The 25,664-nt window shown below is 50.2% G+C and overlaps 1 protein-coding gene across 1 annotated transcript; it reads left to right on the top strand.

The window, feature by feature from the left end:
* Positions 1–266: 266 nt before the first annotated feature.
* ADORA2A (adenosine A2a receptor) lies at positions 267–24,070 on the top strand. The gene is made up of 3 exons (XM_088143760.1): positions 267–354; positions 13,718–14,434; positions 21,682–24,070. Exons 2-3 carry the CDS (start codon positions 14,085–14,087, stop codon positions 22,550–22,552), a joined length of 1,221 nt encoding a protein of 406 aa, XP_087999886.1. The 5' UTR covers positions 267–354; positions 13,718–14,084; the 3' UTR covers positions 22,553–24,070.
* The last annotated feature ends 1,594 nt before the right edge of the window (positions 24,071–25,664 follow it).

The raw sequence follows: 25,664 nt of genomic DNA, 5'->3' as shown, positions 1-25,664 counted from the left end.
CCCCCTCTCTGGCGCGGGCCGCTCAGGGCGGCCGGGCGCTCCGGAGCCTCCGAGGGCCGGGGCCAGAGCCGGGGCCGGGTCGAGGGCCGGGTCGGGGTCCGGGAAGGGCCGCGCAGCAGGACCGGCTTGAGCGCCCTTCGGGCAGCGACGCGGCGCTCCTTGGCTCCGCCGCGCCTGGCCAGCAGAGGGCGCGCCGGGCGCGCCTCGCCCGGTACCCGGGGACGGAGGTATGGCCCGGCCGGGCAGCGGGGAGGGGGGCCGGGCGGGGTGGGGCGGGGCGGCCGCCGAGCCGGCGAGCGAGGACTCCGGGCAGCCAGCGCGCCGGGAGGAGGCCGGGCGGCCGGCGGCGGGCAGGTGAGCGCGGGCGGCGGCTGCGGGCGGGGCGGAAAGTTCGCGGGCGGCATCCCTGTCGGGGCTGGGGCGACCCTCGCGCTCTGGTGGCCTTCCTCGCGGGGCTGCTGTGAAGGCTAATACGGAGAGACGGGCCGCGGCTCCGGCGATGTTTTCGTCCGCCCAGAAAAGGGCAGCTGCCCAGCGCTCCCTCGACGGAGCCCCCTCCTGCCCCTGCTCCTGCTCTTCCCACGGGCCGGGCAGCTGGAGTCCTCGGGCGAGAGAAGCTGGTCGGCGGGCGAGGGGCGCCGGGGGGTGCCCTGCTAGAAGCTCCGTGGTGGACGGGCAGGACCGCCGTTGAGATGCCAGAGCTGGGGCTGGCCGGCGTGAGCCTCCCGCCCCCGCCTGGCAGCTGGAGCGCTGCGCTGCCGTTTCCGCGCGTCCGTAAATGGCCACCCCGGCAGGGAGGGCGGCGACGGCGCCCGCGACCCCGAGCGCTGGGCTCCTGCGGTGGGGAGAAGAGCCCCTGGCCTGGCCTGGCCTGGCCTGGCCTGGGGCTCTGGAGCCCCGGAGCCCGGCACTGCCCGCATCCCCAGGGCGGGGCTGGAGGCGCCCAGCTGCCCGGCGGAGGGTCCGGAGGGCCGGAGCGGCCGCCGGGTTGGAAAGGGCGCCTTCTGGCAGCGGCCTCGCGTGGGAGGCCGGGACACCCTCCGAGGATGCCCGCTCGGCCAGGAGCCCCCAAAGGTGGGGAGCCGCCATGCCTTCGAGGAGAAAGCAGCAGAGCGGCGGGGGCCTCGGGAGCCAGGAAGCCAATACCTCAAGGACAGATTATCTAGGGAGAAGGTCTGTCGGTCTCTGACAGGGTTGATCCCCCCAACTCCCCAGATTGAGCCTCTCCCTCCCCCTTGGCCCTTAACGACCAAAAAGGGGCGAATAAGTACAAAGTTAATCTGACCCTTTCTGCTGAAAATACTGGTGAGATCCCTGGGGTCTCCTGCTGCACGTGCTGCTCAGCCTGGTCCCGTCTTGGGGGGTGGGGGGGCTGAGGGAAAGGCACCAGCGGGGACAACCTGGAGTGGCTCTTGGCTCAGGTGGTGGGCGCGCTGGGCCCTGGCGCTGAGGGGCTGCCCCTCTTCCTGCGAGGGCCAGGAGTCTTCCCTTCCCACCGCCCAGAATGCTTGAGGACCCAGCAAATTTCTGGGCACCCCTCAGCCTTTGGGACTGGTACGAAAGCCAAGCATGCGTCCCGCGCTTTTCTGTCAAGTGGGTGCAGTTCCCCCCCAAATGTACCCCGCAGCCTTCTCAAGCGATGCTTTCAGGTAATGCCGGTGACCCTAAAGGGTGGTCTTTTGGAAGCTCCTCCTCAGATTAGAGGCACAAGTCAAGGGGGCCACTGCAAGGATCACTCCTGGGTCCCCTCCTTTTCCATATTTTGGTGAATGAGTTGGGGGAGAGCGGAAGGGAGCGCTGAGAGTTGAGGAGAGGAGAGCATCAGAGGTGATTACGGGTGGGAACAAAATCAGGGCAGCATGGCTGGAGAGCCGGGCCTCTTCCGCCCTGGGAAGAGATGGTCGGGCTCTTCTGTGCGGGAACGCAGGCCGGAGGAGGGAAGACGGGGCTTAAGGGAAAGGAGGCAGGTTCCAGCCCAGTCCGATCCCCCAGGGAGGTGGGAGGCTCCCTTCACAGGATGTGCCAAAACAGAGGGTGGGGTGCTTTTATTTGGATGCTGCCCTGAGCGGGGCTGGGACTCCCTGGCCTAGATGGGGCCTTTCAGCTCTCGGCACTTTCGCATCTGGCTGGTTCACCTGGCTAGTACAGTTGAGCCCTAGGGCAGCCGGAGTGTGTTTGTATCTCAGCCCGTGCCCCCAAAGACCCAGAGCCGCTACAGCTAAAAAGAAACCCACAAAAATTAAAGCATGCCCTAAATTAGCCTAGCTTCTTAAACAGTTGAACAAGTTCTGTAATAATTTGGCACTTTTTTTCATTAAAGAACACCTCCCCAAAACCTTGTCATCATAAAATGTTAATGGGGCTCCAGGCACCAAAAGGTTTTGTGCAGGGATTGCTCTACTGTAAAATACATCCAGGATTAGAAGAAGAGCCAAAACCAATAAATAACCAGCAACAGCAGCTAAAAACATCTTTGCCAGTGTTTAAAAGCCTGGAGTCTTTGCCAAAGCAGAAAATCCTTGCCAAAAAGACGCCCAGTTCAGCAACCCAGAGTGCCACCTTCTCCCCTCAAAGCATCTCTTTTCCACACCCAGCCTTGGTCGTTCTGGGGGGACCACACGGGAGGGAGCTTCAGAAACGGGGGGCTGTTTTCCAGCACGTGCCTGGCAGAGCAGCAGCCAGCTCTGAGGACTCTCAGAGTGTCTCCACACCTCAGCATCCCAGGCGGGGGCTGCTCACAAATCCATCCCCCAAGTTCTCTGCTTTTGGAGATGGATGGGTGCTCTCCGCTCTCCTGCATCTCAGTGTTGCAGAGAAATTGTCTGGTTGATGTTCAGCCTCTCATACAGTGGGGGGCAACAAGTCTCAATTTTTTGAGGGAGAGGGCTGGGCTGGGCTGGGCTGGGCTGGGCTGGGCTGGGCTGGGCTGGGCTGGGCTGGGCTGGGCTGGGCTGGGCTGGGCTGGGCTGGGCTGGACAACCAGCGGGGTCCATCAGTAGCAAGAGATCCAGGACTGGGGATCTGGGACAAGCCTCTTGGATCGAACTGCCCTTGGAATCCAATGTGCTGACTCTTCCTTTCACTGCTTCCATGTTTTAAGGTGGCAAATGGAGAGGGGCAGCCATGTTGCATCTCATGGGCTGGGGAACTCTTTGGGGGAGAGGTTGATGTGTTCCTGCCCCACGAGGTCTGCTTCTCTGCCTCCAGCCTCCTCATTCTCCCTCAGACTAGGAGCAGTATTGCCCCCACCCCAACTTTTACACAGGGTTGGTTCCCCCACTGAAGCCATGGCTTCTAGCAGGGAGGGGTGCCCTCACCAAGGGAGTGTCTTTGCTGAGGCGACTCCTGTAGTACTTAGAAGGCTGAACTCAGATGGAGACGTAAGTCGAGGTAACAAGCTTTAGACATACGGAACCCGTGTGGGATATGGTGCTTGTGGAGCAGAGGCGTCACACGTGCCAAGTGACCAGCACCCGTAGCGGCCCACACCACTGCACTTTGCACCATTTGAAGCTTCCAAATACTCTTCATGGGCAGCCCCATGCAGAGTGCCTTGCAGTAATGTAATCCAGTCGGGAGGTGACTAAGGTGCGAATGACCGTGAGCAGGGCCTTCCAGTCCAGGAACTGGCACACAACACAAAGCTGTGAAAAGGCCCTCCTGGCCATGGCTGCTGTCTGATTTTTTAGCAGGAGCCGCAAGTAGCGCACAGGATCTGTCTGGGGCAGTGCAATCCCATCCAGAACAAGGGAAGGAAGGTCCCCAGAACTAAGAGATCCTAAAACCCAAAGCCACTTGATCTTGCTAGGGTTGAGTGGAGTTCCCCATCCAGACCCCTGCGTCCTCCAGACACTAAGACTGGATCTCCACAGCATCACTCAAGCAGCCCAGGTGGAGATACCTCTGGGTATCATCTGTATTCCAAACTTCTTGGACAAGCGTGTTCTTCAGGCACACAAACCATAATTTTCCTATACAAAACTGAAGTTCATTAACCAGCCATAGTACCAAGAAAATGAGCATTGCTCCCCTTATTCAAATTCCATTCACTGGGAGGTCCCAGCCTCTTTAATTATTGCATGCTTAGTCTTTAAAAAGGAGGTCCATGCTCCTGCTTTCTCCTCACCAGGTTCTCAGACAAAGGTGAGAAGAGGGAAACTCAAAGAATTTGTTTGTGAGAAGGAGGGTTGGTGCTAATCTTACGTCAGGGCTGCTCGGTGTTGTGGGAATTTGTGCCCAACTCAGCATATATAGCTAGCCAGGAAGCAGCATTAAAAGTGTTCAGAGGAATTAGCCAACCAGGTAGTCTGCTATCCAGGCCAACACCTGGCTTTAGGACCCACAGTCAAAATTCAAAAGAGTGCTGGCCCTCAGCATACTGGCTTCTTCTGAAGGTTCATTCAACGGGAGAGTAGGTATGTTGTCCCACATGAGGTTCAAGTTTGCATTGCCAGGGTCTTGGTGATGGCATTTGAGACCCCTCCCTACCCCTTCCCTCTTTCAGGGGTATCGAGGGATGCTGCACCAAAAGTAAGCCGCTGTCGTCGTGTTTCTGTGTTCTCAGAGTGTAGTTCTGATCTCCATCAAGGTCACAGAGGAAGGTGGACAATCAGGGAGACTGAGTGGTTGAGATTTCCAAGGTTATATCTCCCGTCTTTCCATATAAATAGTCCAAGGACCATTTCCATAGCCTGAATTATAAGGTGTGGACAGGAGCACCTTCCTATGACATGATGAGCCACCATAAAGTTAGCTCAGATGGAAATTTGGCACCAATCAGGTGAGAGAATCTTTTGAGCTGTCCCATGTCCTAAAGAAAAGATGCTGGTGGGGAACTTTCCAGGTCCTTCAGCCACACCAGATTAGTGGGCAAGCCAAAGGAAAGTTCTGCTGCGTAAGCTCGGTGGGGCTTTTGAAAGATCCGGAATGGCAGAGACGAGCCTTTCGGATGGGGGCAGTTTAAGCCTCTGAGTCATACCAATGAAAGTTTGGCTTAATAAATCGGTTTTAGGCGTTCTTTTGGAAGGCAACCACGTGCATTTCCTGCACAACACAGTTCAGATTTTAACGCAGGTGAATCTGCTGCTCTTCCTGCTGCCAGTGTGGCACTAGATGAGGCATGTTCTGCGAAACTCCGTGGGAGCCTTCCAGGGCAGGTTCTTCCTGCAAAGGCGCTTCCTGCTCTGGAGAATTGCTCCTTCCCGGCTGCTGAGCTGAAGTGCTCGTCCCCGGGGCTGATCCCTGTCCTGCCACTGTCCCCGCCCCTGCAGCAGGATTTTGCCCCCGTTGAAGCTGCCCTTGGACAGGATCAGAAGGGCAGGGAAAATCTGCTGAGAAGAGCTGGCGGCAAGAAAGGATGTTGCCGCCGGGGCCTGTTGGTGCCAGGGGTTGATGAAGGCTCCTCTGCCTATTACGCAAAGCGCAGGCATCACCCAGGGGCCCTAGCAGACCCGGGCAGTGAGCAGAGCATTGCAGAGCCTTGTAGAGAGTGGTGCAGCCCTCCTTCAAGCAGCCATAAGGCAAATGGTTGGGCATTAATACTTAATTTCCTCTTATTACCGGAAACAGACCAAATATCCAAGACAGATTAGAATGCCATCAGTGGCAAAGGAAATGAGGACGTTTATGTTCTGTTTCCGTGACTATTATTATTTTTAGCATTCTTTACCGCGCTAACCCTATGATAAAGTGGCTATGTCACTACCACCCAGTTTTGCCCACTCCTTGCCCTCGCAAGCCGTTTCCTGAGAAGCCAGTCCACACCTGACTTGGCACTCTGGCCCAGGGCAAAGCAGGAGGGCTCCGGGGCACACGGGCTCCGCTCTTGGTTCTGTTGGCAAGTAGCGGTCTGCATCTGGATTGGGAAAGCTCAAAACTTACATTGTTTTGCTTTGAGGAAGGAGGGACCACCAAGATACCAGGGCTGCGTGCAACTATTTTTGGTTGCCGTACCAGAGCACTGTGAATGTTGGTTTCCCTCCTCCAAAAATGGACTTGAGAGCATTTGGGGGACTGAAGCTCAGCCTATTTAGATCTGTGAGTGTGTGTGTGTGTGTGTGCATACGTGTGTGCGTCTGCAAGTCAGTGTTGACTCCTGGTGACTGCCTGGATGACCCCCTGCAGCATTCTTGGCAAGGTTTTGGAAAGTGGCTTGCCGTGGCCGCCGCCTTCTGGGCTGAGAGAGGGACCGGCCCAAAGTCATCCAGCTGGCTAGAATTCTGGATGGGAACCGAGGCTCCTAGTTTCTCACCTGGTGCCCTTAGCCACTGCCCCAGACCGACTCTCAGGATGAGGTCGGGCTCCCCGGAAGAGTTCTGTAATGCTGAAATTGCAGGGGAACCGGACAGGTCCGAGGGCTGAGCAGCTGTGCAGGAATGCAGATTTTAAAAGAAAGCGTCTGTAATAATTCGTAGCTATACAGATGTTAAAGATGTTTGTTAACAATATAACCTTTTCTTCTCCAAAGTCGTCGTGTCTGTTTACTGATAACCTTATAATCAAAGAAGAGAAAGTGGAGAAGAATGGTGCGTAGCTTTGGAATGCTCCTTTGCAATTTGATGCAGTTACACATTTACTTAAATCAGTATTGCCACACAGGTAGTCCTCGGTTAACATCGGCAGTTGGGACCAGAATTGCCATTGCTAAGCGATGCAGTCGTGAAGTGCAATGTCACGTGACCATGCCACTTAGAAATGGCCATTCTGGCACTCCTGGTTGCCATAATTAAGCGAGGACTCACGTGACCATGACTTCCAACTTCCTGCCGTCTTCTCCATTGACTTTGCTAGCGGGAAGCTGACAGGGGACTTCGGAAATCACAATCACGTGACTGTAGGGATGCTGCAACAGCCAAAACTCTAAGGACCGTCATAAATTTGAACAGTTGCTGAACGAATGGTTGTTAAGCGAGGACCACCTGTACTTTTAAATGTAGTCGTCAAGGTAGCCTGAGAAAGATTGGGCTGTGGTGGCAAGAAGAGCATGAGAATAAGGAGCTTCTAGGGACATCATGTGCTACATGGGGAGCCAGATGTACTATCAGGAAAACCTCTGGTGCTGGTTGCATCCAACTGCATGACTCATCCGTTTGTCTTAAGTGGAACGGAGTGCCTAAAGGAAGCTACAATACCCCAAGTAGGAGTCTGATGATAACAGCATCTCCGAAGGCTGGAGTCACATTCAGTAAATGGCTCTTATTGCTGTGGGATCGCACAAGATTGCCTCTCTGGGAATATTCAGTTTTACATTCCAAGGAATGGGGTTCGCAGAGCTGGGCTGCCTCAATAATATTGTCACTTGTACATTTTTACTGCCCTTTTCGATGGCCCATCTTGGCATTTTTGACTTCGCTGCATCCCCTGGGGCCTGAGGAGAATCTTAGAACAGCATGGCTGTCCTTTAGATCCATGTTACTTAACATCAGCAACTTTAAGACACGTGGACTCCAACTCCCAGGATTCCCCAGTCAGCATGGGAATTCTGGGAGTTGAAGCCCACACAACTTAACGTTGCTGTGATTGAGAAACACTGCTTTAGATTACAAGGGTGCAATTCTCCTCCTCCTTCCTCCTCTTGCCCTGAATGGTTTCCTAGGAAGACATTTTTATTCCTGGGGGGGGGCTTCAGAAAAGCCCCTTCTCTTTCTCCTTACGATGCATTTGCCCAGTTGCTCTCATACCCACCCCCGCCCCCTCACGCCTTTCGTGCTTTGCAAAGGACAGAATGAGGACTCCAGAAGCAGCCAGAGCGTCATTTCTTCCCCCAGGAATGGCCCTCCCAGCCCAGGGGTCTGACCTCAACGCCTGCCTAGCCCCACTTCTCTTCTCCTTGGTGGGGGAGAGCAGGGAGCTGAGGCTTTATCTGGGAATAGAGCTGAAGAGGGAAGAAGATAGCCGTGGGCATAGCCAAGGGGAGCTGCAGTCACACCTGGGAGAAGGAGCAACCCAGCTCAGAAGTGTCCGAATCTTGGCTCAGGGGACCCTGATGTGCACGGCCCTGCGCCAGCTTCGTCCATTGGGCTGGGCACAAATGGTCCTCTGCTCTGCTCTGCTCTGCTCTGCTCTGCTCTGCTCTGCTCTCTCTCGAGTTCAGAGGAATATGCAGGGCTGCTTGTCTGAGTTGTGAGGAGACAATATTGTCATCAGGGCCAAGAACTGCAGCAGAACAGCCTGTTCTGGGGATGACAGATGAACCACAACTGGCTTAGGAGTGGCCCGGGAAGCGTACTGAATCACGAAAACAAGGCAGGGACGACCTCCTGGCTTAAAGGAAGAAGGAATCCAGGGCCCAGGCGAAGGGGGGTGCCCCCTTGAGGTTCACCCTGGCCCTGGCTGCTCCCCCTACTGAGAAATTAAAGGTCTCAGCCTGAGCAGCCTCCCGCCTAGGCCACCCACACAGGACAAGCCTTCGCTCCTCAAGGGGTTTTGCTTTTCTGATCTCACCTTGTGGGTTTGTCCACGAGGGCACTGCAGCTCGCGGCACTGCCCCATGGTGACCCTTTTACCCCACCCGGACCCCGTCAGCCTCCTTCCCTTGCGCTGGCCGGTTACTGGCACTGCGCACGTGTGCACCCCTGCCCCTTCCCCTGCCGAGCCGCTGTGCAGGGAACCGTTGACGGGCCCCTCGTGGACAGGGACCAACAGCGGCTTCCTCCTGCGCACTGATCCAGGGGAAACGCCAGGACACTCTTCCCAAAAGGTCCCCCGGAGCAGCAGCCGAGCCGGGAGTGGGTCATCTCAGCATGGGAAGGTCTTTGCGAGCCCCGTGGTCCTGGGGGATCCCACTTCTAAATTGCCCTCGCATTTGGGTTGACACGGAAGCCTCTTTTGTGCGCACTAAGGGCCCCAGCAGCCCTTTCCCAAAGCTCAGTGGCCAAGGATGCAGTGCAAGAGCGCTGGGTCTGCGGAGACCGGCCAGAGAGGGGGGCCCAGGAGCCCCGCAGGTCTCCCCTCCTGCCCTTCGACGTACACAGGCCCTCAGGCAAAACTGGGGGGATGACCCCCCATGTCCCCCGCTAGTCAATCCCACCGGAGGATCTTGGCGAGGCATCCAGTCTCACAACCCTTCTAATCAGTCCGGCTGCAGCAGCCAGAGGCCCGCTCTTTCCGGCTCCTATCAGCACGCGTCTTCCTCCAGCATTGTCAGAAGCCAGTTTTTGAGGGAAAACAGCCTCGCAAAGGAATGCGCTTTCTATTTCCTGTCAGGGAGGCAGGCGACACTTTGGTGAGACGCAACACCCACGAACAGCCGAACGAAGTGACTCCCTGGTTGTTTAGCTTCCCCAGCCGTGAGTGTGAGATGAAATTGTCCATCTGCAGTGCAGAAATGCTCCCTGCGGCGGACGTCCAGCCCGTCTGGCAAATGACGTTTAGAGTGGGCTAAAATAATTGACAAGCGGTCAGTCTCCTTCCCTCCCCAGAGGGTCAATGGGAAAAGATTCACATTAGATTGTTTCCTGAGATCAAAAGGCATGACAAGTCCATCTTCTTACCCTTGTTTCCTCCTCCTCCTCCTCCTCCTCCTCCTCCTCCTCCTCCTCTTCTTCTTTCCCATGAGGCCATCTGGATCTGACTGGCCTGGGCTACCACACAGGCAGCGTCCCATCTTCCGCTGCATCTGTGTCAGCCGCTGGCTTAAGGGGCCTGATGCAGGCTGCCGGGGGGGCCGCTGCCTTCTCGGGAGACCCACAGCCAGGCACCCCCCACCCCCAGCATTCTGTGGCCCCACACGAATGTCACGCTCGATTTAATGGCAGAGCCAGCACGGAAAGGAAAGCCCCCCCCCCGCAAAGGAAAGCTGGGGGGGAAGGCAGAGAGAGGCTATGATGGGGCTCCTTGGGGGGGCAGAGAGCTCAGGCTATATTGGCATTTCTCCAATCTGCATTTGCCCTGGCAAGAGGGCCTTGCCTGCATGGAGGCCCTGGGGAGGGGAGAGGCAGGGTGGGGAGGACCCAGGATTGGGGTGCCCTTCCCCTGCCCCCCGGAAAGAGAAAGGGGGTGGAGGAAAGGCTTCCTGTCTCCCCAGCAGGGAAGCGGGCCCCGACGCTGCCATGGCTCTCTTGCAAAGTGGTTCAGCCACCCATCCTCCTGCACATGGTACACTCCCCTCCCATGGCTTCAGCAGTGCAGGGCCAGGGCCAGGGCCAGGGGGGCTGCTTATCATGGGGGAACATGCTGACCTCACTCCCCCCCCAGAGGCCTTCCAGTAGATGCTGGACGTGCATGTAAAATGCCTCTCCCACCCACCTCACGGTGGCTTCACCTCCCTGCAGTAAGTTGAGGGCTAAAGAGCTCCTCTCCCCCGTTTCCCTCTCTCTGTTAGCTCTCCAGTCACTGGGGGGGGGGGGGGTGCCAAGAGGACTGACCATAAGTCCCCTCCTCCACCACCCAGGTTATGCAGGTGAGCCCTTGGTCATCGGGAAATGCCCCTCCCTCTGCTGCATGAAGCTTCATTCGTTTGATTTGTAAAAAAAGTCAGTCTAGCTTTAAAAAGGCAGGGTAGACACTGGAGAGGGAAACTTAAGATAGTGAGAAAGCAATATAACTTTCCTTAAGAAACTATTTTAGAGGCATCTGTAGAATAATTTGGAGGATGCTGTCAAAAGGTGTGGTTCCTTCTGAAAGAGGTTTTAACAGACTTGCAGAATCGCAGAGTTGAAAGGGGCCATCAAAGCCACAGGATCGGTCTTCTCCTGCTGCTCGCGAGGAACCCATGTAAAGCATGGCAGAGTTGGCTGATGAACCTCCACTTCGGCACCTCCAGTGACATCCGATCCATCTTCCCTTTCTTAAAATATCCTGCCTCTGGAAAGATAAGGAAGAGGTTCTGGCTATCTTTCCAGGTGTGTGAAGAGAGCTGCCATATCCTTCCTTGGTCAGAATGCGTGGCGTTTAAATGCTCAGAATTAAGCTGTCCCAGCAATTCATGGTTGCTAGGCCCTGATCCCCCTTGTGGCTTTTTTCTTTCTCTTCATTTGAATCCTTAAAATGTGGTGCCCAGAACTCGACATGGGACTTGGGGTAAAGCAGAATAAAGGAGAACTACTTTTGATGGAAAGTAGTAGAAACCGTGTCTGTGTTAATGCAGCCCAAAGTCACGTTTCCTATTTGCTCCCACACTACATTGCTATTTCCTGTCCTCTTAGCAATCAACCCCTGGTCCAAGATACAAGTTTATAGGTATTGCTCCCAAGCCATATAGACCCTAGGGCGGCATCCAGATTTAGGATATGCATCCTCTCTACTTTCCATTGATCAGATGACATCTAGAATTTGGGGTCTGGTTTTGGGCACTGCATTTTTGGAAGGCTGTTGACCAGTTGGACCATGTTCAGAAGAGATATGGGGCTTGGAAGGAAATACAAAGAAGAGTTGGAAGCGTTGGGTGTCAGGAGAGAAGTCAGCGGGGTGACAAGATAACTGTCCTCCAAGTTTCTGAAGAGGCAGAATTGTTTAGAGTTGTTCCTAAAGTTAGGATAAGAAGCAAGAGGAAAAGGAAGCAGGTTTTGTTTGCCCACCAGGAAAACATTCCTAATGGTAATGGCACAGGCTTCTTCAGGAGATGGGAAACTTAGTGGAGAACAAGCCTTGGAATCTGTAAGGCAGTGTTTCTCATCCTTGCCAACTTCAAGATGTGTGGACTTCAACTTCCAGAATTCCCCAGCCAGCATGCTGACTGGGGAATTCTAGGAGTTGAAGTCCACACATCTTAAAGTTGGCAAGGATGAGAAACACTGCTGTAAGGACACCATTGGTCAAAATAAGCTCCTCTGTAGTTTGATGCAGTCCCTTGCCCGTAATAGGTTTTCTGTTGGAGCAAATGAGGTGTAAGCCTGTGAACAGAGCATCATAATTCCAGGGTCTGGTCTGGTTTTTGGTCAGCCTGATGTCTTCCTGTTGAAATCACCTATGAACAAGAGCAATGTGAAGTGCAGGGATCTGAGTCAGCCATGGGATCATGGTTGCTGTTCCATAGTGGGCCACCACAAAACCAAGTTTGAAGTAGACAAGTGCATCTCCTTGTGGACAGACAATCGGTGAAGAAGGCAACCTCTGTGGGAGGTGTCCTCTGATGCTCTCATGGACAGTATCCATCTTTACTATATTATTACATCCTACGGCTAAAAATGTTACAAATTACTACTGGGGCCTCTGCTGATAACCAGATAATAAAGTAGTCTCAACAACACTAATTCAGTTATTCATTCATCAGATTGAATAACTTAACTCTCCTCCAGAGCATCGTACTCCTCCTCCAACTTTCCCCAGCACCATCCCTGGGTGAGGTAGGCTGAGCTGACCACGAGGAAAGATGCTGTCTTCCCAGAGCAACAACTGAGGGAATCTCTTGACTCCGACCAAATGCTGGCTAGATCAGGAATCCGCTATAAGAAAGGATTGCTGGGGGGAGCTTGGAAGCTGCTTTTCAGCTTTGCGTCCTTCTCTCATGCCTCCCTTTTTATAAATAACTCCTGAGGAAATATGACTTGAACAGGGAGATTTATACCTCACTGGAACAGGGAGCTGAATCTGATGGAATCCTTCCCCCAGCCAGGAAGAAATTGGTCCTGGGTGCAGGATCCAGGTTCCTGGGCAACTTATTGTTTGCTTTCAAAGGAGCAAGTTTCTAGATGGTGTGCGTGGGTGCGCGCATGCATGTGTGTGTGTCCCTGGACAAGATTCTCACACTTAGAATGGGGGTTCAGTACTATCCAAAAGTTCTAGTCATTTCCTATCAGAATAAATTAGGCAAATCAGAAACTTGGCAGAGCAAGTATGCATAAATTATGTATATAAAACACATGTTTAATGTGCACACTTTGTTTTTTAAAGTATGAATCTTCTGACAGAAGGGTAGCTCCAGAAGTCTCCCCAAGTCAACTCTGAAAGTATGTTATAGATGCTCACAAATATGGCTACAAGGAGGTCCAGCCCACTGGCCACTTCTGAAGGACATCTCAACCCTTCAGATGATGGGAGCAGAGTTTCCTAAACCAGTGGGGTTGCTTCCAGACAAAGCTTTGGGGTGCAGCGTTGCTGTTTTCTATTTTGCATGGATTCCAGAGGCTTCCTGCAAGGCAAACATGATTTTGGAGGCTGTCAGACTGCTTTGCAGCCTCACAGTCCATTGCCATATAAAGCAGGGCTTCTTACATGGGGGCAGTTACCCCCAAGGCAGTAATTTGGGCACCTCCTGAGGGTAATGGAACAATTTGCAATTGCTTGTTTGTGAGTTGAGGATCCATGTTGGGACTGCTGTGGTGGGGCAGCAGTCCCACCATGATGCTTATGTAGAACAACAGAGCCTGCTTTTTTTGTGGGGGCAATGACTTTATTCGAGACTGCGTCAGACAGTTTAAGAATCACTGATATAGAGTAAGGAGAAAAGGGGATCAAGACGCTCCACTTTGGGGCCCAAGGGTTGGAGAAACACAGCCATGTAGTGACCCAGGTGCTGGTCTAGGAATGGGGAGACCCCCTGCCCAAGTCCCCTTCTCTCATCCCACCTTTCCTCACAGGGTGGTATTGCGGGGAAAAATGGGTGGAGGGAGGGCTACCTGAGCTCCAGAATGAGAGGTGGGGTACACTAAATAAAGAGCTTTATCAGCTTGGAAGTTCAGGATGGCTTGAGTGGGTGCTGCCCAGTTGGGGATGGCATCTTGCTTGCACTGAACGATCTAAACATCTGTTTGTCCCCTTCCTCCTCCCCCTTTTAAAGGCAACCAGGCACAGAATGGCCCTTGGAATATCCTCAGCCTCTCAAAATGTGGCACTCTGGAAGGAAAAGTAAAGAGCTGGTTTTCCTGGAGGAAGGGTGGTCGTGAAGGCAAGAAATTACCCAGGGAGTTTTGTGCTGAAACAGGCAGTTCAGCGGCCGTCTGGACAATGAATCGGCTAAGTGCTGGAGGCTGTGTTTTCTGCACTGCCTGGAGCTTGGCCAAGCCTTGGCCTCCTGAAGGCCGGTGTGCCTTCTCTGCCGTAGCAGCCTGAAGTGACCAGGGTCAGGTGGAAAGAGACGTGTCCACCTGCTGCACTGCAGCTATGGACACAAGGATTCCTTGGCACCCTCTTGAGCCATCCTCACCATGCTAGTGCCTGGGAACGAAGACTTCCTTGCCGATGTAGTCTACATTGTCTTTGAACTGGTCATTGCACTTCTGGCCATCTTGGGGAACATCTTGGTCTGTTGGGCAGTCTATCTCAACAGCAATCTGCAGAACGTCACCAATTACTTTGTGGCTTCCCTGGCAGCGGCTGACATTGCAGTGGGGGTCCTGGCAATCCCCTTTGCCATCACTATCAGCACCGGCTTCTGTGCCTTCTTTTATGGCTGCCTCTTCATTGCCTGCTTTGTCCTGGTGTTGACCCAGAGTTCCATCTTCAGCCTCCTAGCAATCGCCATCGATCGGATTATTGCTATCCGTATACCTCTCAGGTAAATATGCAAAAAATACAGAACTGCACCACCAGGAAGGGATTCTCTGCAGATTAACAAGGTTATGGTTTAACAGGAGCTGTGCCCACACCAAAGGAATGTGAATTGTCAAGCTCAGAAGAACTGTGTCATGTAACGCAAAACTTTTGGCTGTTTCCCTAGGGGAAATGCAGCCTCCTTCAAAACAGCAAAGCACTTCTTTGCTGGACAGGGAAGTCACCCACCGACAGGATCTCTGAGACTAGATCTAGTCTCAGTTTATTAGCCATTACCTCATTAACACTCTTTAGGGATTAAGAACATCAGTGGTATTACTTGCATTCGCTGAAGAAGAGAAGTAAACAGGGTGTTCTCTGCATATTGTGACTCCTCAACCCTATCCCTAAATCACCTGCCCCAGTAACTAAAGAGTTAGATCCAGGAGGGAACCCACAGCAGAATAGCCAAAGGGAAAACAGCCATCTCCCAGCGCTACCTTCTGGAATTAGTTGTGCAAGTAGTAGCACCACAACTGAAATACAGGGTCACACCTTCCTAGCCAGGAAGGCTCTCCAAAAGAATGCCAGGGTTGAGTGGCTGCACCATCCAAGATAACCACCAACCACGTTCCTTCCCTCTTAATAATAGAATATTAGCTGCTTAATGCAGATGATGAAATGCTAAGAGCTAACAAAGAAAAGACAGAGGTACCCAAATCCTATTTTGCCTCAGTTTTCTCCAACAAGGAGATAAGTGTATTCCACTAGGAATTTGGGAAAAGCAGGATGAAGGGGCAGAATCGAAGCCTGAGATAGTCAAGGAATATCTGTTTGAGTTTCAGTCTACAGAAAATGAACTAGCTTATGATCTGGGAGAAACATTATGTATTATATTTGAGAAAACCTGGAAACTAGGTGAAGTGAAAGAGAGCAAATGTCCTTTCTTCAGAAGATGGGAAAAGAAATCTATGGGGAGCTACAGATCTGACGTCAATATTTGGGAAGATTCTAGAAGCAGATTATGAGACTGACCTATAAGCACCTTGAAAACAATGTGGTAATTACAAGAAATCTGCATGGGCTTGCCAAATGAACCTTATCTAGTTTTTTTAATTGGATGACCTTTCTTAGTAGATGGTGGAAATGCTGCAGATGTAATATATCTTGATTTCAGTACAGTCTGACAAACTAGTCCATGACATTCTGATTGGCAGACTAGTTAAGTGTGAGTTGGATGGGATGAAAATTAAGCTGATATATAATTGGCTAAAAATCTGCCAGAGAATGATATTCAACTAAGATATTGAGTCCTGGATCCTTTGTTCTTCAGTATTTTATAATAATGATTCAGGTGAAGAAATGCAGGGATCCTTAACAAATTTGCAGGTGGCACAAATAGGGTGGGATAACCAATATCCTAGAAGAGAGAAGTAAAATTTAAAAACCTTAATAGCTCAGATAAGTGGGATGAAAATAGCAGAATTGAATTTAACAGTAAAGTTATTCACTTAATGGAAATTAACGTTAAGAGTTTCTTCATTTTAAAAGGAATACTTTTTTACTTGTAATAAATGTCACTCAACACTGGGTTCTCTTTCTTTAAGAACTTACATGAATTATAATTCCCACATCTGCAGCCTTTGTTTAGGGCCTTTTACCCTCTCCTTCTGATCACCATCTTCTTCCCTTTTTTAAACTGTCCTTTTGTCCTCTTTTTGGGGGGGTTCACACTAAAAAATGCTCAGATCCAATTGCCTCCTACCTCCCATTTCTCATCAGGCACCTGTTTGCAGAACTGCCCACCAAACGTAATTAAACGGGACCACACCACTTTACTTTCCCCCTTGGTTTATCACCAGAGCTTTCTGTATCCACTGGAATAGTTCATTGTAACTCCTAATGTTAAATCTTTAATGAACATAGCTCTTAGAAATCCCCCCGCCCTTGGTGTTTTGCTGATCTATATTGTCATACTCTGTATAAATCCAGAAGGAATCATAATTGATTACCAAATCCCCGAGGCTCCCAGAGAGGGTTCCCAAAGGCTTCTTGTAATGGGATCTAAGCTCTGAGGCTCTGTTCCCTCAGTGATGGTCAATCCCACCATCATTGCCTACAGATGTCCTCTCAGTGACTGTTGGGCCCATTTCCAAAAGCAGGAACATGGATTGGAAGGCCAGCCTGTGGATCTCATCTTTCCCTGCTCTCTACAAGCTCTCAGGAAATACAGGAAACATGCGAGGTCTGAACTGGCTGGTTCCCTCTCCCTGGGGCCTTCATGTTCTTCCCTAGGTTCACAGTGATGCTCCTGTGTGTGCACTTGCCAAGGCTTTGTCCTTGGAGCCTTCCATTATGGCTGGTGTTATGAGGGCCAGTTGACTTCCCACATGTGGCTTTAGAACACCCTCCCTTGTTTTCCAGGCAGTGTTTTTCTGGCTAACGTGCCCAGCCTCCTTGCAATGTCAACAGAGCCCTTGATGGGCCTCTCTGAAATGAGTCCCAAGAACAAAAGGACTAATTCAAGAATGTCCTCAGAGCCATGCTCTGGATTGATGGGTTCACTGTATAAGCCCTGGTTTGGAGGTGACAATGTGCCCCAAAAATAATAATAATAAAAAAAGATGGGAATACCTAAGTGGCAATCCTACTTGCAAAAAAAGAACTTAGACTACTAGCTGACTGCAAACCAAGTATAAGTTAGCAGTGCAACGTGGCCACAAAAAAGGCAAATCGTCAACAGAAACACAGTTATTAATTCATAGGAAGTGATTTTCCACTTTATTGTGCATTGGTCAGATTTCCACATTGAATCCTCTGTTCATTTTGGGCACCACTTTTAAGGAGAATCCAAACAGGATCAGAAAAGGACAGTTAGGCTGATCAGGTGATTAGAAGCTGGATTAGAAAATGGCAGGAGCTAGCTAGATTCAACTTTCAGAAAGCTAGAGGGGAATATGATAGCATTGTTCAGGTACCTAAAAGAAGGTCAGGACCTGTTCTCTATCACCTCAGGAAGCAGACTAATGGGTTTCAGTTGCAGGAAGGCAGAATCTGACCAAAGTGTCAGAAAAAACGTCTGAATGGTAAGAGCAGTTCAATGGTGGAACCAATTATTCCAAGGAGCAGAGGACTTCCTTTCCCTGGATGATTCAAGGAGCATGGACAGCCATCTCTCAGGGCTCCTGTAATTTGAATTCCTACCCTCAGTGGTGGGTTGGAGTTTTCAAGGATTCCGTGGTTTTTTGGACATTTACCAGCTGTCCGAGTGATTTTCATCTTCTGTGTCCAAGCTGGGTTTCTTCAGAAGCAGTGCATTGCTATCTCTTGTAAACAGGCCAACAACAACCCTTCTCTCAAGGAGCAGTTCAGAGTCTCCTGGACCCAACAATTTATCCCATTGTTTGATCTGGTCTTGGACTGTAATAAATAATTCATTTGTTCCCTCTGCATTTGGCTTTTGATACTGCAGTATAACCAGCAAAGAACATGACAGTAGTTGGGTGAATGTGACTAAACCCTTGAGTGCGTCCTCAGGCCTCATCCAGCATAAGTGGATTGGACACTAACTGGCCTTATACAGCTGGAGGCAACATGTTGGTTTACAGGTCCCTCTTAGCAAGGCTGTTCAAGCACTTCCCCGGACCACTGCTGAACAGTTAAGACTCAGGGACTGAATCTAAGAGAAGCAGAAAGCTTTTATTATTAGAAAAGTTTCATATGCAGATTAAGCTCCAATTTACAGGAGTGCTGCAATTGCCTTCTACCTCTCTCTGCCCTCCCACCCTCCACAAAATCTCTTCCTTAAAGGAAGCCACTGCATGATATTGGAGCTCAGGAAAAGATTTGCTTAGATTAGAAATAAAAGAACATTAGCACAAGAAGATGAACAGTGAAGACTTCCCCAACTCTTGGGATAGAATTTTTTTTTTTTTTTTTGCAAAAATATAGAAGTGATTTGCCACTGGAGCCTTATTTAATAGTTTTTCCACCCACCCCACCCCCCACCCCCACTGCCTGGTTCATTGTGAGTCCCTGGAGAGCAACAGTAGACCAGAAACTGTTTCAATGGCCCAAATTGAATTCTCCCCAGCCGTGGGATAACAACTGGGCAGCTTCAGAACTTGGCTTAAGCAAAGATGGGGCAGTTCTTGATCTTCTTATAGTTTCCTTTGTCTTCTCTTTCCCCCCCTCAACCCTCCATGACTTTTAAGAATGAAAAACTGTAGTGGATTCTCCTAAATAGCAGATTAAAAAAACAATGGTGGAAAAATCCAAGGAGGGAATGGGAAAAAGAAGGAAAGGGAGCCGTGTTCTCCAGACTGGTCATGGATCTTGCTTTTCTTTAGGGTTTCCTTTAAGTGGATGTACAAATGAAAAATTGTCCTACAAAACCTCAACCTAGATCTGTTAAAGTCCCCCAGGAGCAGCAGGGAAGCATCAGGCCCAGTAATGGCCCAGTAGCAGCTCATAAGGGTAGGCAGAGAAGCCATCAGGGTTCCCCTTCTTCTTGTCTGCTATAGGAACAATGGAAAGCAGAGTCCTTCTTACTTTACCAATTAATGTTTCAAACACAGAACCAGACAACCACACTCAATATTCATCAGTGGCACATAAGATTGTGAACATCAAGTTTGGATCACTAAAAGGCACTTTACCGGAAACTTAACATCTTTAGCAAAGAATCACTAGATCTTTCACAGGATGAACAGATGTTGAAGTGCTCAATCCATACCCCTTGTTCTAAAAAGATGTGTTAACTCTCTGTGGCAAACCTCCAGCCTTAGAAAGTAGGGCAGGCTGATTTACCTCCTTTCTTTTATATGTCAAAAGGGGATCTTCTGCCATCAGTTGTGTGATGAATAATCTGAGCCTGATCATCCAGAAGCTGGGCTTAAAGCCTGTATCTGAACAAAGATGGAGAGGCAAAATCAACTCCCATTTCCAATTCAGAGTGTATACTAGAGAATTCAGCAAATAAGAATCACACAGTTTATTTAGAAAAATAAGCATAAAATTAAGTCACCAGTTTTATCTCTGAAGATTCTGCAGAGGGGCTCCTTGTCACTTTTCAGCCTCCGCTCTTTGCCAGCTGCGGGCAACAAAGAGGGAACTTGAAATGGACCAGGGAGTGTCTTCAACAAATGGATCAAGTGATCTACTCTTTGCAGAGACCAGTCCTGGCATAGCCAGTCACAAGGCCTGTCAAAATAAAACTAGGACTCCAGCTTTACTTAATTCATTCTTAATTTTTTAAAATGAATGTATAATATTTGTAAGCTGTCTTTTAGGACAAAAGCCCTCTTAACTCATTGGTGTCAGGGAGAAAGCACCTCTGGGGTCCATCAGCCCCGTCCCTGCTGTTCCTCAAGGCCCTTCTGTTGACCTTCAAGGAGGGTTCCAGCTGGAACAGGAATTTTCAGTATTATCAGGAAGTCTCTTTTTTTAAGGAAAAGATATTATCAGTATGGACAGAACAAACACCCTAATGTCATTGGCCCCAGGGATCAATATTACCCTATTTTATGTGAATCATCAAGTTACATTATCCTTCTCACCTTCATTATAACAAATGCCAAATAAAGCTTCTTTTCAGCTGATTGGCTAACTTGATTGTGTCTGAATTTGAATGTGCACTGGCCAAAGATGAGCTATGAGGTACTTTTTGGTTTTCCCTTCCACCCCATTAATAGTGTAAAGGGGGTTAGGCAGTAATCCTGCACCCAGACCCTCCAGTCCTTAGAGTTTGGAAGGAATTCTGGCTCTGGCGAGTCCCGATGATACATGGAAGGTGATTCACTCTGCCTTAAAATGGCCAGACCGCCTTATTTATTTATTTGTTTGTTTATTTTCTCCCCTGCCCATCTCCCCCCAATGGGGGACTCTGGGAGACTCACACAAAACATTAAAACCATTGTTGTTGTTGTTGTTTAGTCGTTAAGTCGTGTCCGACTCTTCGTGACCCCATGAACCATATTGCGCCAGGCCTTCCTGTCCTTCACTGCCTCCCTGAGTTTGCTCAGTTTCATGCTCATTGCTTCAGTGATGTTATCTAACCATCTCATCCTCTGCCGTCCTCTTCTCCTTTTGCCTTCAATCTTTCCCAGCATCAGGGTCTTCTCCAAAGAGATCTCTCTTCGCATTAGGTGGCCAAAATATCTGAGCTTGAGCTTCATTATCGATCCTTCCAATGAGCAATCAGGGTTGATTGCTAAGTTCACCCTAAAGGATCCTCTATCAACAGGAAGCCTGGAATCTGTGGCTCTATCCACACTGTAAATGAATCTTGGTTTTATCTGAATTTGTTCACTGTGGAGTTCCCCAAAGAGTTCTGGAAATTTAATCTCGGGAGAATACTAAGGATGCTCTGTCGGTGATCCCATTGCGCCCATTCACACGGCTACAGTTCCCAGTCATTCCCTGGGGGAAGGATGTGTTCAGTAATGTTTTTTAAATTTTGATGTTTTATGTATTTATATATATTTATGGTTTTAATAAATATATATAAATACATAAAACATTTATGGTTTTAATAAATATATATAAATACATAAAACATTTATGGTTTTAATAAATATATATAAATACATAAAACATTTATGGTTTTAATAAATATATATAAATACATAAAACATTTATGGTTTTAATAAATATATATAAATACATAAAACATCAAAATTTAAAAAACATTACTGAACACATCCTTCCCCCAGGGAATGACTGGGAACTGTAGCCGTGTGAATGGGCGCAATGGGATCACCGACAGAGCATCCTTAGTATTCTCCCGAGATTAAATTTCCAGAACTCTTTGGGGAACTCCACAGTGAACAAATTCAGATAAAACCAAGATTCATTTACAGTGTGGATAGAGCCACAGATTCCAGGCTTCCTGTTGATAGAGGATCCTTTAGGGTGAACTTAGCAAAGGTTTTTTTTTTTTTTTTAAAGAGTCCTCAAGATTGGAGTTCAGTTCTGACCTACCTCCAATGAATGTTCTGTTTGGAACTGAGGGCAATGCCAGGTATGGCTTGAGATCTGCTGGGGAAGTGAATCGAGTGCCACTGTCAGTCTGTCGGCAGCACTGCTGGGCACTTTTCACAGCACCAGATCCCAACTTTCTCCTATTGTGATGGAGCTGGCTTTGCAGCAAGAAGAAGCTGGAATCTGGACACCAGGAAGCCCTCAGTAATTCTGTCAACTGATCAGTTGTGCTATATTCCTTTCCCATGTGGATCTTATTTCATATGTTGTCTTTCTTTGCTCTCCTTTCAGGTACAACGCTTTAGTGACTAGCTCACGCGCTAAGGGAGTCATAGCCATCTGTTGGTTCTTATCCTTCATTATTGGCCTGACACCAATGCTGGGCTGGCATGAAAGAAATCTGGAAGAGAAAGGGCAAGCCAAGAATGGGTCCTCCATCAACTGCAGCAGCAATATGGTGGCTTGCCTCTTTGAGGCTGTGGTCACCATGGAGTATATGGTCTACTACAACTTCTTTGCATGTGTGCTTGTTCCTCTCCTTCTGATGTTTGGTATCTACTTGAAGATCTTCATGGCAGCCCGGCGACAGCTCAAGCAGATAGAAAACAAGATGATGCATGGGGAACGAACCCGATCCATTTTGCAAAGAGAGGTCCATGCAGCAAAATCCTTGGCCTTCATTGTTGGGGTGTTTGCTATATGCTGGCTCCCATTACATGTTATTAATTGCTTCACTCTCTTCTGCAAGAGTTGCAGGCGCCCTTCACTCTGGGTCATGTACTTGGCCATTATCTTGTCCCATGCCAACTCTGTGGTGAACCCCCTGATCTATGCCTATCAGATCAGAGAGTTCCGCTGCACCTTCAGGAAGATCATTCAGCAGCACATTCTGGGCAGAAAGGAGGGGTTTACATCTGCCACTGCAAGCCGGAGGACTTCTGCTCACGATGGAGATGCTGACAACACCTGTGTACAGATCAGTGAATATGCCCTCAATTTCTACACTGGTGGGGACTTCAGTGGCATCTATAGGGATGATTTGGGGGGGGAAAACATGTGCATGGTATGGACCCCAAACCAAAATGGACTAGCAGGGGAAGTGAATGGGCACTTTGTACCTTCTTGCAAAAACGGGGAGCTCCAAAAAAATGGAGCCACCTAGCCGAGAGCTTCTTGGGGTTCCTGGGTTTTATGCTAATTTGGAGGCCTTGTTGGAAGCTTCTCATGCGTCTGAGGCTGTCGCTGTGCTGGAGTTAAACCCTCAAAGGCTGCAGCCTTAAAAAAATGAGGAACATGTTAAAGCCATTCTGAAGGAATAGGGAAGAAGGGGTCTGCCAGAGCAGGGAGAAGAGAGGCCTGGAGGTAGGCAAGAATCACTGCAGGCAAGATTAAACAAGCCGAGGATATCCACACACACCATGTATACTTAAGTTCACTCACGTGGTCTTCTCCACCTGTGGCCACATTTTGCCACCGTCCAGATGCCCTTAGAGAGGATAAAACTGCAGGGTTGCTGCACCTTTTACTGCAGGAGGAGGGGAAGAGGGTCAGCATCGATTCCATCCAGCTGCTTGGCCAGAAGCGTTTGGGGACCATGATAATCTGTGTGTAAATGCTGTTGTTTGTGTAAGAACACAAGTAGGGCATTTTATAGTGCAGCATAATTGCTGTCCAACTGCTCTCATTCCACTGGAGTTGTGTGGGCCACAGTGACTGCTCAAGCAGTCCACAAGTGATAGCAAAGTTTCCTCCCATTGGGACTGTCTTGGCAGAAATAAATAGGCTGCTCAGTTCCAGTTCGTGCCAGCCGCAACTCTTTTGACCTCATTGTGGTCAGTCTTACCAGTAGAGGAGACTGGAATGAGCACACAGGTAGCTCCCTAAAGGACGGGAGGGAAGTCCGACCCTCCAGCTTAAGCTGGATGTCTGGTCTTCAGCAAAGTTCAGGGTCCCTGGGCTGAGCCTGGAGCCACTGGTGCTTCAAAGCTAAAGGCCATCAAGCCTCTGAGGCTGAATGAGCTGTTGGGCATTATCCTCAAAGCTACATTTGCCAACAAGCTCTAGGTAGTCCCGAGTGAAGGTCTCCTGGCAGGTGGTCTTATGCTATTCAAACCTGTTTCACAGCCGTTTTCTTTTCAGTTGACAGGCGTGAGCTGAACCGTCTGAATGGCCAGTTGGGCTGCTCCCTCCATCGGTTCATGGCCTGCCTTTTCATTCTTAGCCGGGACTCCCAATGGATTTATGAGGCCTGAGTCAGGACAGGAATGAATTTAGGGGTCCTGCTTCTGCCTGTCCCCAAGGATGCATGTATGCACGAGAGGAGTGTAGTAGAACTGGGAAGGGCTAATACCAAGAGGAGAGGAGGGGACTCCTCCCTTTGTGTGTGTCATTTGCCCCCCACCCCCCAGCAGCAGGAACAGCTCTGGCTAATAGTAAATGGCCATTTGGAGACTGTGAAGAGGTGTCTTCTGCAAGCAGGGATGTGATGGTGGATCGTTGTATTTCAGGGGCCATGAGAATACGAATCAGTCTTTCCAGATTTTTCTTGTTGGCATGTTTGCTAAACCTTGTCTGTTTGTAACCATCTCCTGATTCTTTTCTGGTTTCTCCCTAATTTTTCATAATTGCTTATTACACTTTTTCTAGAAGCGTAAAATAGACTTTAAGCAATGAAAGGTGACATGCAAATTGTGCCATTTTCATTGAAAATCTCCCCGTAGACCAGGCCTGCACAGCTCATAGAGGGGAAGGGCCACGTGGATAAACTAGAAATAATTGTGGGCCGCAAAGGAATAACTGGCACGGCTCTCACCGCTTGGTAGCTAGTGGCCCAGTGGCGATGATGGAGCTGGCAGCATCAGTGAGGCCTGGGGGCACTTGGCAGCATGTCTTTCAGGGTGGTGGCAGCTAATTCTTCCCAGAGGTGGCAATGTGGGCAGCGGTGGATTTACTGAGTTTGCGGAAAACACAAGCGGGACACCGGGCTGCTTGGCAGGCTGCATACAGCTTGTGGGCCACGTGTCATGCAGGCCTCCCCTAGACTATATTTTGGACTGATGGAGTGGAAAATCCTAGTTTCTGCCATTTCTTATATGAGGAATCTTAGCACCACTGAAGTTTGTGGGACCCAGGCTGCATTCCTGAGCCATCTGTCCCCAAGCAATTAATCTCCAGATGTGTTGGACTATACGCATACACCTAGAATGCAGCTGAATAGAAACATAATCAGAGATGTGCTAACCAGAGATGATGGCCGTTGAAGTCCAGTCTCTCTGGAGACCACCTTCGTGACAAAGTTCTTCTGTGCGGTCCCTGGAGCAACGAGAGGGAGGAGGGAGCCTGTTGGATCTCCTCAAAGGCCGATAGCTTGGCAAGGGCTCCAAGAAGCCAAGGGCAGCTGATCAATGTCCATCCAGTGGGGGATATTCTGCAGGGAACTCCCATGGCATGAGGAGATGCCCAGGCCAAAATGGCATTGTGTGCCATGCAAGTGTAAACACACAGTTAAAAATAACCTTGTGCTTATCCTTGGCACCTTAAACAAAGTCCTGGAAGTGGCCTGTACTTCACCAGACTTCCAGAGGGGATAAACCTGGAATCTGAAAACGAAGTCCTTCAGAACCACCCCTCCCCTCCCTTCCCCTCCCCTTTCCTGCTGCCCGATTGTCACAAGGTAGCATGCATTTATGCAGGAGAGACTGGGGCACTTGAAGGACAAAAGGCAGGAAGGACCTCAGCGCCCCTCGTTACCACTTGGGACCACTCCTCACACTTCCGAGCTTGAAGCAATGAGGCAAGCCTGGCAGAGAAGCCGCCCCCCCAGCCTCTGGAGACGGAGGAGGCAGGCGCAAAAGAGGAGCAGAGCTGAGCCCGTGGGCTTCCTGGTAGGCTGCTGGCACGAGAGGATTCATCCTCGGGCATCTTCCTCCCCATTATTTTTTCTTCAAGCTTTATGCCCCCCCCCCCCCCCCGCTTTCTTGGCTTGCTACAGAACTGCTTTCCCAACTGGAAAACTCATTCAGGAGAATGAGCCTTCGTTGCTAAAGAAGCGCGTGCAGGTCAAGGCCGTCTTTAGGTCGACGAACTTGCGATCCACAGGCAGCTCCAGGAAGTGTGGGAAAATACCAGACCACGGACCGCTTGACCTCAGGAAGTCCCTCTTGCGAGCAGAAAGTCCTTCAGGCTGAAGCGTCAGGCGGGGATGCTGGCGGAAGAGACGGCGAGGGCCCCCCTCCCTCTGCCCACCAGCCCTCCTCTGACTTTCTCAGCAGATG

This window comes from Python bivittatus, unplaced genomic scaffold (genome assembly GCF_059951505.1).
Source record: "Python bivittatus isolate LINGU-HERP-01145 unplaced genomic scaffold, Pbiv_v1 ctg000390_np1212, whole genome shotgun sequence".
NCBI lineage: Eukaryota > Metazoa > Chordata > Lepidosauria > Squamata > Pythonidae > Python > Python bivittatus.
The sequence above is the reverse complement of the archived record's forward strand: the minus strand, read 5'-3'. Positions and strand labels throughout refer to the sequence as shown.